This window comes from Struthio camelus, chromosome 2 (assembly GCF_040807025.1).
Source record: "Struthio camelus isolate bStrCam1 chromosome 2, bStrCam1.hap1, whole genome shotgun sequence".
Classification (NCBI taxonomy): domain Eukaryota; kingdom Metazoa; phylum Chordata; class Aves; order Struthioniformes; family Struthionidae; genus Struthio; species Struthio camelus.
In genome coordinates this window covers 75483534-75500263 of record NC_090943.1, presented here as the reverse complement: position 1 = coordinate 75500263, position 16730 = coordinate 75483534, and the positions used below count along the sequence as shown (strand labels likewise).

Genomic DNA, 16730 nt, shown 5'->3' with positions numbered 1-16730 from the left:
CATTTGCTTCCAATATATTGATCATTCTCAGCTCAGGAAAGTTTTAAGACTTTCAGCCCTTCTTAGTAATGTGAAGTCATAATCTATAAAGTGGGTTCATGCAAGATGGTACGTTGTCTTAAGAATTTTTGCAAAGTTGATAATATTACAATGATTTTGTTTTGTGGATATGAAAGTTTTATAAGGTAAATTTATATATTTCACTAGAAATACTGGCTACATTTCAATTTTACTTTTTGCCTACCTCAGTTAATAAAACTCAAACATGGTATTTGACAAGTTTGATCTGAAAAGAAAATAGAATATTAAAAAAACATGATGTGGACCATTAAATGTGTGGTTTTCTAGTAGCAAGGACATCGTTTTGATTTGGAGAAAGGAGGACAGGTCAGATAGGGAACCTTCAAATAGTTTTGTTCCTGTCTCACAGAAATTTCAAGAGAAATGATGATCTTGACAAATGTCTACACAAACTAAAACAGAGACTCATAGAAGGTTCCAGGGGTTCACCTTGTTTGTAATTCACCTTAAGCTTAAGCTTTGCAACCATTGTTGCTGCTCTTTAAATGATTTGTCTCTTCTAACTTTCAATCCTTACCACTGCAATTCACCTTATAGCTAGATTAGAGAAAGAATTGCTTGTCTGTTGGCAACATTAAATTCTTTCCTAGCAGAATCAACATCTGTTGACAGTGTGGGACAGCATATGTTTTATCCAGGGTACTTAGGGGTTCCAGAACATGCATAAGATGTACAGTAGCAGAGCAAGACAGTTCCCAGAGCCAAATTCTGGAATACCACACTCTCTAAAAACCCCACTGCCTTGAAACGGTGTTTAAAAACATTGATGTTCTAGCATATATTATTGAACAGGATGTGAAGTACAGATTGGTTTGCTTTCCTTTTCCCTCTAAAAATATTTCTGTCTCAGAAAATATAACATATAGTGATAAATACTAACACAGAAAAATTGTGCTGTGAAATTCCTTTACAGTATATAAGTTGCAATATTGTCTCTTTTAGGTTTTGTTTTCTTACAATAAGAGATGTCTGCCATTCACACTAGTTTTCAGTTTATAAGTATGAATAAAGGTCAGTTATGGACGGAACATTATGAGAAGTCCTTCTCTTCAGGACCAGATATACTTACACGTAAAAAGCACTGACAAAAGTTCCAGACATTTGATACTTACATATGTCAGATTGTCCAATAGATTGAATAAATATTCAAGACTTTTCAGTAAGTTATTATTTCTGGGGAAATAATTGGGTAATCTTACTACATGTGCAGAAATTGTACAAAGGCTACCTAACTGAAATTGTTATCACAAGTGCAGAGTAGTGAGCAATTAATGCTTCATTTTGAGTCTTCTTAAGTGGAATTAATCAGGCTTGCATGTTCTGTATTGAAAGTGTTGAAGAGAAGGCTGAAACACGAAAAGCAGCTGCAGAACTCAGAAAGAATGAAGGGCTAATCTCACATTGAAGATATGATATTGCCCTAGCTTTCCTCCCATCTCTGAATGTAACATCTGATTTGAGGAAATGAAACCTGAAACTGCATTTTTTTCACAATTAGACATGAAAAATCCTCCAAACCTTGTCAACACATTTTTAGTGTTAATAATTTTTTCTATACAAGCATGCCATGTAACAAATTTATACTAAGGTATTTGGTGTCACCTATGAATTTACTTTTGCAGCAACAGGTAAAAAATTTTCCCTAATCTGTCTTTAAGCAATTAGTCATTAGTATTGCTCTGCTCTGGAAGCATGTAGCATAGTCTGTATTCTAATTTTCAGTGTTTAGTACCTGTAAAAACAATTGGATTCAATTGGCATGTTGCTCTTTCAGGAGTATACTATTATTATCTTTCTGCAAATAAGAAGTCAAATGATGCTTCAGATTAGCCTGCGTATAGCTCTTGTTTCTCAGTGCCATCTTTGGCAGTGTGGTTGTTTTTGAGGGCCTGGCCCCACTGGAGGCCAGCAGCTAATGCATATAATAAGAAGAGAGGCCCTACCCCAAGACCATTCAAGCGTAGTTAAAAAAAGTTTAGCTTGGAAGGAAAGCATAAGAACAGTTACAAGTTGTGCACCATGCCATCAAAATAACTTAAAATCAAATTTGTTCTTGGTTGTGTCCAATACTTAATACCTATCAACCATATCAAAATCAGTGGTTTAAAATGTATTTACATGTGTGCACACATTACAGTCTCACCCTCCAGGTAACTACTATGTTCTCTTGAAAGTTTATAGCTCACAATTTTTGGAGCCCAATGACTTATATTTTCCTAACTGACTTCCATAAGGCTGGTTTGGTCTGCTGCCTCTTGATGATCCAGCTCTCTCATTAGACTGAAGGCATATATATAACCAAGTATCTCTAAAGTTGGTCTAATTCCTCTATTGATGTGATGTGATAGTGAAGAATGGAATAATAAGAAATTTCACAAACTAATTGCTCATGATCCTTCCTGCCTTTCAGAAGGCACAGCTGTCCCATCCAAGAGTGAATGTGAGGGCCAGAGTTCAAATTCTTCCTAGGATGTGAATGATTCTTTGAAACTTTTGTCTGACCTTGTTCTGAGTAGCACAGCACTAGACTGTAAATTTTCCTGTTGTCTTTGAGGACCCTGAAATTATGTCCAGACTAGGCAGATAGGAAGGAACGTGAATGTAGTTTTATCTGGGACAACAAGAATGAAAGGTGTTTAATGATCATATGTACATACTTCTTTGTATTTGAAAATAAATGTTTACCACTGCAAATTCACCCTTATTTTCATTATTTCCACTGTCTTGCATACAGCTGTCTGGGAAAACCAATCTGATCTAACATTTTTCCCTCTGAAAAGGCTTCCCACATAAACCCATGTCTGTAGGCTTCAGCCAATAGGATTTACTTCCTCCATTAGCTCAAATGATAGAAATGTGTTTGCTGTGTTGCTTCTTTTGCCTATAATCTAACCAGTACATGCAAGTCTTTGATCAAAACTGAATGCTAATGACACTTTTGCTACTCCCCTCTTACACTGAATAGTGCTTACTCACACAAATATTCTTTTGAAGTTTCCTTGTAGATACAAAATAAATATATAAGAGTCTGGAGGGCTAAGAGACTGTATTTGTTGAGCAAAGGCCATATTCTGATGTCACTAGATACACTGAATTCTGAATAGTCTTTTATGCTCAGTTTTATTTCAGGGTTCTGTAAAAGTTTTTTGGTTTTTTTTTTTTTTTTTGGTTTATAAAGAGAATCTTAGGGATTCCAGAGTGATTTTTGAGACGGGTAATTGTGAATGCTAAAAACACCCATGAAAGGAAATACTGATTCAATAAACAATACAGTTAAAGACAGAAGACACATTAACTGCCTGCATTTTCCTCCTAATATTCAGAAGATATCAGTGTGAAAGAGGGACAAGAATGAGTATATCATTTCCAGAGTCTGTAAATAGCTACTTATTTAGATCACCAGAAAATGGCCCCATCCTGTACAGGATGCAAAACCCAGCAATACACTATTAAATGAAACCATTCCAGATAAACTGCAAGCCAGTTGACCCTGGAAATTTAGTACCCAAGTTGCGTGACTTGAAAATCTGTTCAAAGCAAGGCATGGCTGCAGGCCTGGACTGTTGTACTTTAGTAACCATAGTAACATGGTCTCTGGAGACCTAATGCTTGTGAATTTTCCTTTATTTCAAGGAAGAGTAATAAGAGAAATGTGGCTTGGAACTTGTTCTTCTCTCTTTTTTTTTTTTTCTTATTTTTACTATGCCATGACCTTGACCAAAATATCTTTGAAGTATTTACTGGCTGATTTTCTGCTATGGGACTATTAAAAATATCAGGATATATAAAGGATCTTGCCAAAGGAAGTCCTATCTTCCTCAAAATATTTGCCTTCATTCCCAAAGAGAACCTTTTTATTAATAATGTTTCTAAAACTTCTTAATGGAAGGAACTGATAACTTTCATCTCACAGCTACTGCGGGCACCAGAATAATGTTGTACTTTCTTTGAATTGACAGATTAATTGTTTTTTGTTTCAGTAGCAGGTGCAGCTTTTCGTGAGGAAATAATTGGATGTACATGTTTTTCAAAAGAACACAGACCCCTGTCTGGTGCCAAGCTCTTTTTTTCCATTTGGGAAAAAAAAAAAAGTGATTTCATTTTTAAAATACAATGTAGAAAACTCATGTAAATGTTTTTAAAAAGCCAAATACAAACAAAAAAATGTTCACAATGCGTACTTAAGTCTGTCTCACATGTTTCAGCTATTATTCTGGATTAGAAATTCCATCTGTCATTGAATCCATATGGTTTACCAAATGGCAGTTTACAACCATGTACTTTTACAGATTAGAAGTTATAGTTGTTTTTCATTGCAAAAGTGCTAATGCCCACAGAAAAATCTTCATGTGTGTATGCATTTGTGTGTAAGTATTCTTAACAAATTGCTAAAAAATGTGGTAGGATGCAAGTGGACTTTATTGATAAAACACATTAGTTGTATACAATGAAAATAATGTAGACATTGAGCTGTGAAGTTAGGTTATTTTCCCCTAAATCCAAGAGCCCTACTTTGGGCTTTTCAGTATTTCTACACAAGAGAATGGGCTGAAATTGGAAAAACTTCTCTGTACTTCTCTGTTCCATCCTCTTTTTGGTTTGGGCAAATGTGTGCATTACCGAGCTGCAACAGACACTAGGCAGAGTCTTATTCCCTGGCTCCAGTGCTTATGTTAAGAAATTTGAACTGTGCAGGTATAAGGCTGGTCCATAGCCTCATCTTTTCTTCCCCTTCTCTTTCTCCAAGGTGGTAATCCAGGTAAATTGCTGCTGTGGTATGACACAGCACACCAGTGCAGTCTCCCATACGCTAAGACTGCAGGAAAACTCAGGGCCAGAATTTTATTTCAGAGGCTGAAGATGTTTAAAATCATAAATGGAGCCTTCTACTTGGTTGTCCTGTTAAATATGAGACCTCAGAACTTAAAATAAGAAAGCCATGATCATTTTTCTTTCATTCTCATGGACTGAAGTTGTCTCTTGTCTTCTATTCAACATAACAAATCATCAGGATTCTGGCCAGAATAATGGAAAATTTCTATGCAGTGTTACTGTGTGGGGCTTGAGGATGAAATTTAATAGGATACCTGAGAGATTTGTTTGAGAGCTCAGAAGAAGTCTTTGTCACACTAATTTGCAATCATCGCTATCCTGCTCTGGGGTCCCAGAGCTGTGCTAACAAATTCTCTCCTCCTTTTCCCCAACTATATACACTAAGAAAAGTGTATCTCTTAGCTCAGCTATGACTCTGTTCAGAGTCCTCTGCTACAGATGTCAGGCTTCATACTGTAAAAAGCTTTGGGTTAATATTGATAAAATAGAAACATTTGCAGTCTTGGATAAGACTCACTGGATATGAAATTTTACTCCATGTCCAGCTTGTCATATTTCAGGTTACCCAGCTAAAATTAGGTTTAGACATGTGGAATTTTTGTTAATCCCAGATAGCTTCATGTGGCTACATAAAAGTTGTTGCTGCACTGAAGTGGATTTTGTTCTTCCTGCCTGCAAGGCAGAGCATCTGATGGCTATGTTTGGGGTCATGAAAACTAGGAGATGCTTAACTCAGAAAAGGACGTCAGCGTTTTGAAAACAAAACAAAAATGAAGTAGGGGAAAGTTTATACTTCTCTTCATCTACATAGCTTCCTCAAATCCATACTCGGTTCTGGCTTAATATAAACACATGGCTCCTTGAACTTTTCCTCCACTTCTCTCCTCTTGCACCAGACTCGCCCACCCTTCCTTAATACCTCCTGCAGCCTCATAGATGTATCCATTGTTGCCAGTCCACTGTTCTGAACTCTTAGAAATACACTTGGTCCCATTTCCCCTTCCCATTCTTGCAAATCTCTGCACTGGATCCAGCCCACTCCAGCTCTGTGACTGTGCAAAGAAAAACTTGCCCACGTTCCTTTGTAGGGGAGCAAGTTTACAATTTAAAGGTAGAGACGGATCTCTTAGGGGCCTAGACATGTGCCTGGACAATGTACCCGTTATCTCAGATGCAGAAGATTAATTTTAAAACATGAGTATTTATTTCTTGATTTATAAAAACCATACTTGGCAAAGACAGATGCTCTCCCTGTCTATTTCCTAAAGGTGTTAAAAAAACCCAGCTTGCCTGCAAGACAATGGAAAGTGCATTTGTGTATTTTAAGGATAGTCAGTATGATACTATATGAGATTCTATGATCATATTCAGATCTTGCAGTAATTTTCTAAGTCCTCCTAGGTATGGCTTGATACATTAATTATTCATTAATTATGAAGGTTTTTAAAAATATTCTTAATTTCTAGCTGCCTCAGTTGTGGAGGATAAACTGAAGGTCTTTTGGAATGTGCACATTAACAGCAGTAGACACCTGTATGAAGGAGCCCCGTTAAATTTTATATGGCTATCTTCATGGAAATTTTTAGTCTGTCCAAATTCAAAGTCTTGCCAGATGTGCAAAATGTAATAAAATTTCTAGCATCATGTCACTGATAGTTTCATTGATGTGAAGAAGAGTCCAAAGAGACAAGATGCCAAAAATGCTTTCTTGTCTCTACTTGATACTGTAAATGGATATGACAGATGCCATCCACAGAAGCTCCTGTCAGCACAGTAAAAAGGCACAGATGCAAATATGTAGAAATCTTGACACAGTCGCTTATGTTTGGTGAGGTGCTGGGATGAATTTTAGTGTTATTTCCAAGAGAAGACAGCACCAGTCCAACAACTGTTTGCACTTGAACAGTAGACAGGGATAACTAGTAATGAACGCTAATCCATCTAGTGAGAGAGAACATTTATTCTGAAAGAGATCTGTATCCATTGGGCTGACCTGGAGCTGAACTCTCTTTGCCCTTGACTATTGTTACAGCTGACTCCTGGTTAGCATTGATTTGATTAAATCAGTTGCTGTAATTGCTCTTCTGAGTGTAAGCCATTGCAGTCTTATAACTAATTTCTCTAGTTACCATTTCACAGGTTCGTTGAGGCACAGCACCCCTAGCCATATATGGCCCCACTTGGTCAAGTTTCCAGAGGTGCTCTACATTTATGACTGGGATGAAATCTTCTGTGGAGGTCACCTATTGTACCCTGAACTCTTGAAATTTTGCCTGTCATTGTCATAGTTGGAACAGGCTTTAAGCAGTCTTGAAAATCTGGTCTTTATTTAGGAACCAAAAGTGAACCAAACTCACAAAAATATGTCAGTGTATCTGGTTACTGAGCAATTGAAAATCTGTTCTTATTGTGCTTCAGGATTAACTCAGGATTAATATACACGTCACTAGAATCATAAATTGAGGGAAAGGTAAAATAAGGATAATAATAATATAGCAGTATTTCATCAACAACTCTTTAAACTGCAGTCTCAAAAGATCTCAAAACTATCACATGTAAGGATAATCTAATCTGCCTTTGGAATGCAAGCCTGCTGTAGAGAAGATATGTTAGTGAATCTTTTTAAGGGGAGATAGGCAAAATCAGTTAGTCTGCATGCAGCATGATGGATGCTAATTTTTGTGTAATATATTTCATTTAATCTATACTTTTAATTTTAGATTTTTCTTGTTGCTTTCCTGGCCTCACTAAGTCTGTGATTCAGCTGTTTTCTTGACTAAGTACTGGTCTGTATCAGTGAAATAGTTATTACCTAATTGTTATGTTTACTGCATTTATATAATTATGCTATGTATGTATTTTATGAGCGTTTAAGAAAATAGCCATACTTTAAAACACAAGTGCAATTTTAAAGCCCTTGCTACAATGAAAATACAACACACCTACTTAATTTTCTTGCTGGAGATTGTTGTTTTATGTATATGTATTAATACATATAGATTCAAAGCAATTATTATGGAATTGAATGTTTTAAATTAAAACAGCAAAAAAGTAGATGACTCTTGTTATTAAACTTATGCTTATGTGAATTAATGCCTGATTCAAATGTTAAAGAGGATAACAATATTTTGGTTACATCAGTCACCCTAACCCCTATTCAAGTTAAAAAGGAAAAAGAGCATGTTCCAGATTGTTATCCACTATTTCATTCTAGGGAAAAAAAAAATCTTTCTGCAAAGGTACAGAAACCAGAAACTACAACAACGTATATAAGAAAACCAATATCCTAATAGCCTCATGTATTCATGTTATGAATAGGGATATATTCAGTAAGTATGTTATGATACAGTAAGTTACAATTTTAATACAAAACATTGGATTAGAGCCTTGTTTGTCATATAATCAGACTTCTTAAGAGAGGAGACATAGTTCAGGAGAAACATATATGAGATTCTAAGCATTTATACTGTTTAAATCCCAGCAATTTAATTCTGAATTACCAAAAATAAGGCTATATATATGCAGTATGTATTTGTTCTTTTATTTTGCAGTTAAAAGATAATATTCTATAAACTTATCACCTCATAGGCCCAAAGTCTGATTCTAGCAAACTGACTAGCTATTCAGGTAGAGTCCTGAAGATTGATACCACACTTGATAAAAATTTGAAAATCTGAGTTGATGTAAAACACATGCCTGACTTAAATAATGATCAAAGCACCTTATTTTACTAAATTTACATAAAATTCATATGTCTCCAGAAAAATGTGATGCCCATCTTCTGTGCAGAATGATTGTTTCATATCTATTCCACATAAAAAAACGTAAAAGGGTATCAATTGTTCACCGTCTCTTCCTGTAAAATAACTAAAAGGTGTCAAATGAACATAGCACAGGCTCAGAAAGAACAAAGTGCTTTGCTTTGCTTTCACCTTTTTCTACTTTATTCCAAGCTGTGATATTTATTGGTGCAAGAGCTTGGGGATATTAAAGTTCATATGGTTTCAAAATGCAATCGGACAAAGTCATGGAAGAAAAATCCACCAAATGTCGTGGGTGGCTGGAATAATGTTCTAGAAAAATAACACCACATGCTTGTCTCTCTTTTTTTGCACTCTTTCCTAGGTATTCACTATTGGAGATGGGATACGGGGATTAGGTGGACCTTTGGCATAGTCTGATCTGGCCATGTTTGTATTGTGTTCATATTTGAAATCTTTTTAAAAGAGACCTGACTAGAACATTCGTGAAATTATTAAATAGTATACCCATTTAACTTTTTAAATTCTGATGACCTTTTAAATTATTTTATTTCCCTTCTTTAGTCGCTGAATGGTTTTGCATTGGTGGTGAGTGCAGATGGAATGATATTTTATGCATCATCAACTATTGTGGACTATCTAGGCTTTCATCAGGTAAATATATTAACAAATATTTGCAATGCTTAATATCACACTATCTTAGTAAAAACTTTCTTGTAGTCATTCTTGTTAACTGGCTCTCTAAAATCCAGTACTCTGTGTTCTGTTGTTTTGCCATGTCCTTCTACTGCTGCCTAGATATGAACTATAACTGAAATTAAGTTATTTTACTATGCTATTTCAGACTGTAATTTTTTTTTAAGCTGATAGGTGAAGATGAATTCCTTGTGATGTTGCAGGAGACAATCTGCTTTTGTAAACTTTTTGTTAATAGAAACAAGATCTGTAATAAATATAAGATTTAGCTAAATGCTTCCTTTCAGTTCTAGTATAAAATGCTGCTGTTGTAGCCTGGTTGCCTGTATATAGGACATATACTGTCATAGACTTACAGAATGATGTAGCTGAAAGGGACCTCTGGAGGTCATCTAGTCCAACCTCGTGCTCAAAGCAGATCCAGTTCAGGCAGGTTGCTCTGGGCCTCGTCTAGTCAAGTTTCGAATATCTCCAAGGCTGGAGATTCCATAATGTCTGCAGAACAACGTGTTCCAGTGTTTAACCATCTTAACTGTAAAAATGCTTTCCTTGATATCAAGTCAGAATTTCCCAACTTCTGTCTGTTGCCTCTTGTCCTTCCACTGTGCACCTCTGAGAAGAGCCTGGCTTTGCCTTCTCTACACCCTTTCATTAGGTAGATGCAGACTGCAGTAAGTTCTCACCAAAGCCTTCTCTTCTTAAGGCTGAAAAAACCCAATTCTTTTCTCTCCTCAGGATAAATCATATGCCCCAGCCCTCTAACCTTGTTGGTACCCCTCTCCTGACTCACTTCAGTGTGTTAATATCTTTCTTTTCCTAAGGAGCTCCAAACTAGATACAGTACTCCAGATGCAGTCTCATAAGTGCAAAATAGAGGGAAAGACACACTTTCCTCAGCCTTCTGACTATGCTTTTTCTAATATAGCCCAACAAAAGGTTGGCCTTCTTTGCTGCAAGGATGCATTGACTCATATTTAACATGCTGCCCCTGCAGTTTCTCAGATCTTTTTCTGCAAAACGGCTTTCTGTCCTGTTGGTTCCCAGCCTGTACGATGCATGGATTTATTCCATTCAGATGAAGGACTTTGCCTTTGTTGAACTTCATGAGGTTCCTGTCAGCCCATATTTACAGGTTGTCAAGGTCCCTTTGCATAGTACTCCTGCTCTCTAGCACGTCAACCATTCTCCCCAGCTGGTACCCTTTGAAAAGTTCCTGAGAGTGCACTCTATTGCATCATGTGTTAAGACATTAAACAATATTGGTCCCGGTATCAATCCCTGAGGGATGCCACTAGTAGCCGGCTGTCAGTTGGACTTTTTTATTACTCACATTTGCATATGCACAAACATTAAAAGAGTTAAGGATAAAAATAATCATCTTGCGATGTTAAAGGCAAAAAGCAGATGTGAAAAACAGGGGCCTCTGAAGTAACTTTCCTCAAGCAATCTTTGATCTGAAGGTATCCTACACCAGCCATTATTTTAAGGAAAGTATCAACCAAAAGATAAGTCTCTGCCCCACTAAGCTTACAGATTAAACATTCCTTGTTGCAATTGTTTCAGACTGATGTAATGCACCAAAACATATATGATTACATTCATGTGGATGATCGCCAGGATTTCTGTAGACAACTACACTGGGCCATGAATCCTCCCCAGATGTTATCTGGACAGCAATTACAGACAGAAACAGGTAGGCTTATATACTGTTGACTGGAAACATAGGCATCACTACGCAGGGTCAGACTTGCACTGCATCTACTCCTATTTCTGTTCCACATCAAGTCAGATTCTTCAGTGGAAAGTTGCATCATGGCCATTTATGAAGTTATTGTCCCATAGATGAAGTTTCTTCCTGATCCTTGACACTTATAAGGTAGCGTGTGGTATGAGGCTTGAAAGTTGTTATTTATTTTCTCTGACTAATGTACCTATGGATATTTTTATCATCCACACAGAATGAACATCATCAGTGTTCATCCTACTTTTGTTCACACTGATCAGGACATTAGTATTTCTTTTAATCATGAAAAAAAAAAACCCATGCAACAAGTTTCTGTACAATACAACAGGGGTGATATCACTTTCTGCCATTTGTTTCCCCATGCACAGTTATGTGGCTAGGAGATTTCTGAAGAAAAAGCAGGTTCAGCAATACATTTTTTCCCCAAGGCTGCATTTTCCTAGGATGGCAGGTGGACATGTACAGAAAGTTTCTCCTTTGTACAAGAGGCATAAAGCTGGAATTATGACTACAGAAAATATAGTGGGATTGAAAATGTTAACTTTATAAAGAATTATTGATCACAGCAAAATGTATGCATTTCATCAGAAGGTGAGGAAGCAATTAGTTTTCCAGATGGGGAAAAAACTTGCAGTAAGTCCTTCAGTAGCCTTTGTGAAGTCATGAGGAATACAGGTAATCAAAGTGTAACTTTGGTAGAATCTCTCGCATTTTAAGTGTTTTGCATGAGTCCTTATGGAAACCTGAAGAACTTTGCAAAACTTTGCAGGAAGTGTGCAGAAAACAAATGAAGCAATGTGCATGGAGATTTCAAATTATAAAAGGTTATAAACATTTGGAATTTTTGTCCTAAGTTTGTCCTAAGTTATATGCTGTAGAAAATTTCATTTTCTGAGTTCACACTTCTGTACAAATACTTGTGTGTGTCTTTTGGGAAATAAGTATTTCAAAAGCTATGCACCTGTAGTCCAAAACTGGCAAATACTTCATCAAAAATCAAAGAGGCAACAGCTGAACATTAACTAATGAGCCACTGTTAATTTGTTTTTTTTTTCTTGCATTAGCATTTTCCCTTATTTTGTTCCTTTTTCTAATGTATTATCACTGATCTCAGAAGCAGTAACATCTGTTATCCTGTTTTGCATGATTAAAAATCACTAAAACTCAGGAAATAAAAAAGTCAGAGTTCCTGAAGAAACTCATCTGAACTCTCATTATAGAGCTTTTCTTTTTTCTTTTGGTAGAGCATGTGCAGAGTTGTTTACATGATTTAATTTAATATTCACCCTTCCATAAAATAATTTTTAGCAATTCCAGTGACAATTTGTTCAAATAAATACAGTAAATTTTCATTCTTTTTTAGTGTGATCTAACATATATTGCTCCACTGTTGTTTATAGGAGAAGAATATATTCTCAGTAAATTGTTTAAAGCACAAGAGAATGACAGTATGACAACAGATTATTCTTCCTTCTTAACTCGTTGTTTCATCTGTCGAGTTCGGTGCTTGTTGGACAGTACTTCTGGCTTCCTTGTAAGTATAATTTCACATAGAGAACTGTAATCATGACATACAGATTTAAATTACTTCTTATGAAAGATATTGAATATAAATATGTATGTTATGGACAATCATGAGGACACACTTTTTATTTGCTGAATAACAAGGAACACCTAAAGACATTTATTAATTACATATAAAGAATGAAGGAAGAAAAAAAGCTATAGTATTTAAAATTGAAAGAATCAAGAAACTTTCATGTTTTAAGTTCTTTGGGACATCACCTGTCCTCCATTTTTACTAGGCCTAGCACAAGGGAGGCCAGCTGATTTTCAACCATGAACGTTTAAGCACAAGTGAAGTATTCACTTTAAGGAACAAGAATAATAATTATTGATTTTCCACTTTTGTAAAGAGTCCTTTAATAATAAAAAGCAGAATTTGAATGTCTCTTATATACTGCTTAATTATTCTTACTAGAAGAGGAGTGGCTTGTTTCTAGAAATTACTTCCTGATTTGCTTATAATAAAGTCTAGTCCTGTTTTTTCTTATGACAAAGTAGGACATGTGCAAAGAAAATGAGAGACAAAAATAGCATAAAGAGGAAAATGCAACTTCTCTCTTACATGTTCATTTGCTGGAAGATTATGGATCTGAGTATATGTACCAATTAGTCACTTCTGCATCCTGACTTCTGTCTTGTAACTCTGGAAAATGCCAAACTCAAATGGTCTTAGTTTTCTCCGGTCATTTTGTGGTAGGCAGTTTTTTCACTGGAAGCAGTTTGCTGTTAACATGCCACTACAGGCATAGCAAAGGTCTGCAAGTTCAGATTTGTCCTGAAGGCTCTGCCCTCTACTCTTTTGCTAGCCAGGAGCATCTCTGTGAAACCTTCCTTAACCAGACAAGCCAAGGGAAACAGAACCACAGCATAAACCATCCTGGTGAAAGGTGATGGGTCACACGTACACTACAGGCTAGCTTATTAGCTTCTCCAATATCAACAGCAATACAGAGCTTTCTGTAGGAACCTGCTTTGAAAGAGAAGAGGGAAGAGCCCATTGAGGAGCCCGTCCTCTGCTGATCTCTGCCTTCTGCTAATATGGAGATTTGAGACAGGGATAGATGGTTCCTTCCAAACTATATACTTTGTATCTGACCATCTCGAGAAATGCCTTTTCTGTTGGTGTCATCCTGCACAGTTCTTGGGTTGTCCCATTCCATATACTTCCCAGAGAAAGTGCAAGGAAAGAAGAATCATCTCACTGCAGAGAACAGAGCATGGAAAAAATAGTTCCAACCTCAGACTGAGGTGTACAGAAAATAGCTGTTAGCACCATCATAAGCTTCTAGTCTTGGTAAATAGAACATAATGCAAAACTTCTACTTTAGGCACACAGGAGGAAAAAAAAACAGCTTCAGATCTCTTGCTTTACTGTTGATAGTGCCTCCACTCACCATGCCTCTGAAAGTGTGTGGTTTAAACTGTATGAAGATAATGAAATTCCAAGTTTTTCTCTGTTTCAAAACTAGCTTCAGTGTTATTTAAACATTACAGTCTATAGATCATATTGGCATTTTAAATATAAAAATGTTAAATGTGTTTATTGTGTTTTTTATATAACAGACAATGCAGTTTCAAGGCAAACTAAAGTTTCTTTTTGGACAAAGGAAGAAATCCTCATCGGGAACAGTATTACCACCTCAGTTGTCCTTATTCTGCATAGTGGTACCACTTCTGCTCCCTTCTGTGACAGAGATGAAGATGAAAAGCCTGCTTGCGAAAGCAAAACACAAAGCTGATGATGCAGCAGGAGTGAATACAAAGTATTTTCAAATTATTCTTTTAGTATTTAGCAAACTATACCAGGGGCTTTATGCATATAAAGCATGTAAAAAACACAGCTTGTGATAAATAACTGTCTACTTAAAAACACTTTCCTAAGAAAGTGAGTAGTTTATCTGGATTCTTCTTCCCAGCCTTCAGAAGTTATGAAAGCAATAATTCATTCTACTAGTTATAGAAGCTGAAAAGAAAAAATATTTTTATTGAAAGTTCTCAAACTTCAATAATTTCCAAAAGCACACTTGGTCTTTTTGGCAGTAAACAAAAGAAAGGAAAAAAATTAGAAAATTGAATGTGCGTGTGCGCGCATGCGCATGTGTTTGTATGTGGGGGGGTGGTATTCACAGACAATCAAATGAGATTTATTTGGTTTTTTGAATTTATCTTGCAACAGGAGACTTACGAATACATAACTCTACTATTGTACTAAATGGCCTGAAGCTGATCACAGGGCACCCATCAAAGAAGATTAGGACAGATTGTATTCAGAATAATTTCTCTCATTTCCTTCCTAACACTTATTTTTGTTACCCTTTTCTGATTGAATTTTAGAGTTGTTCTTTGGGGCTGAGATTGTCTTTTCCTCTATTTAGTTAAATATAACCTTACAGCAATGAAATCCATTGCTGTGAAGTTAAAATGCTCATCAGTGTGACTGACAGCATCATAATCTGATTTTTAACTAGAATATGCTTGTGTATATGTGGATTTACTATCCACAAATCTAACGTAGCTCTAGCACATACATTTTTTTGACAAGAACTAAATTATTGGAAGTCTGATATAATAGGATATGCAGGCTTTTGGATCACAGTTTGAATAGTGGTGATCAAAAGTCATTTACACCTGCTAGCTTTTCAGTGGCCCAGGTGAAATTACTTAATGATCAGAATTCAGCTCCTAGAAGAGAGGTGCTTTACTTTTAGTTTTATTAACTAACTGGAGTGTGGCGTAGAATTTAATAGCTGAGAATGAAGTATGCATTTAACGTTGGTGTTTCCTTTGGTACAGGCCTGAAGCATGCTGGCAGGGATGGTGGGAAAATTCATATAGACATTTCTTTTCTGTTGGTCTTTATAGACAGAGAAATTTGGAAAGCAGTGTCACAGGCTTTGCACCTTTTACCAGCCCTAATGTGCATTTTGAACTAAAGATTGGAAGAAAGCCATTAAAATCACATGACAATTATTGCAAGTTGAAGTCATGCTAACTCTTAAATGCATTGCTGGGGAGTGTGATGTAAATACCTAGAAGGATAGGAAGACCCAAATATCCATAGGTTTGTCTCAATTCAAGCTGAAGGTTACTGTTCCGGAAATAGGTGAGCAGAATGTTCTCAAATATAACTGTTCCTCATAAGTAAATGCACAATTCCAGTCATACACTAGTTTGAGCATCCATATGATGCAGGAAACATAGACAAATATTTTGTGATAGTTATTACATATTTAAACCATTGATCTTTGTTAATGGTTGACAGCTTGAAGATTGCATCTTTCACAGTTTGTGAATTTACTGTATTGTCATTCACTGACAAGGAATTTTCCACATTTTCTGTCCTCTGCAGCTGCAGTTCAACAGCTAATTCAGGTCTGTGTGAAGCAGCAGAATTATATGGAAGAACCAGTCATCCTGAAGGTGCAACTTTCCCTAATGTGTTACAGAGTGCTGAAAAACAAATCAAAGGTGTGTTCGCTAAGTACTTCTAGATTATATATAGTTTATGGAGACAGAACTTTGCCTTTTCTTTTCACTTGTTAAGTTGTCAGGCTTTTGGTCCTGATGCTTTCTTTTTATTATTTTTTATATTTTAATCTCTAATATGCCTTCTGTAAAAAACTTTTCACTTCAAAAGATAGTACTGAACCAGTCTGCTATTTCAGAATGCCAATTTTACAATTATATTAACAATCATAATAATTAAGAATACTCAAAATATGCTTTCTTAAAATGACAGCACTGCATTTCACAAGATTATGTGTAAATCTTAATTAATAATAAAAGATCTTATCTATCCCTCTCTGAGAAAAAATGGAAAATGTGACACAAATGCTACTTTTCCCCCAAAGATCAGGAAACAGAAGGAAGATTAAAATTTGTCTTTAAAACTCATTATTTGCTTGTGACTTTGACTCATGCTTTTCCAGTGTTTGGGTTTGGCAATATTATGAGTCTATGCTGTAATTTAGATTTTGCAACAGATAGAATTTTAATGGTAAGTCTTCTCCAATGAGCAAGTTCTTCTTCCATAGAAGTTTTTGTTGCAG

General features: G+C 36.0%; 1 protein-coding gene across 7 annotated transcripts in view; it reads left to right on the top strand.

Annotated features, from left to right (window-relative positions):
- The window catches only part of AHRR (aryl hydrocarbon receptor repressor), a 94958-nt gene that overhangs the window by 65819 nt on the left and 12409 nt on the right, over positions 1–16730 (top strand). For all 7 annotated transcript variants that reach the window (XM_068936320.1, XM_068936321.1, XM_068936324.1 and 4 more), the window contains 5 exons: positions 9240–9329; positions 10935–11064; positions 12516–12649; positions 14245–14444; positions 16031–16149. In XM_068936320.1, coding sequence (XP_068792421.1) covers positions 9240–9329; positions 10935–11064; positions 12516–12649; positions 14245–14444; positions 16031–16149 — 673 coding nt within the window. The remainder of the gene's footprint in view (positions 1–9239; positions 9330–10934; positions 11065–12515; positions 12650–14244; positions 14445–16030; positions 16150–16730) is intronic.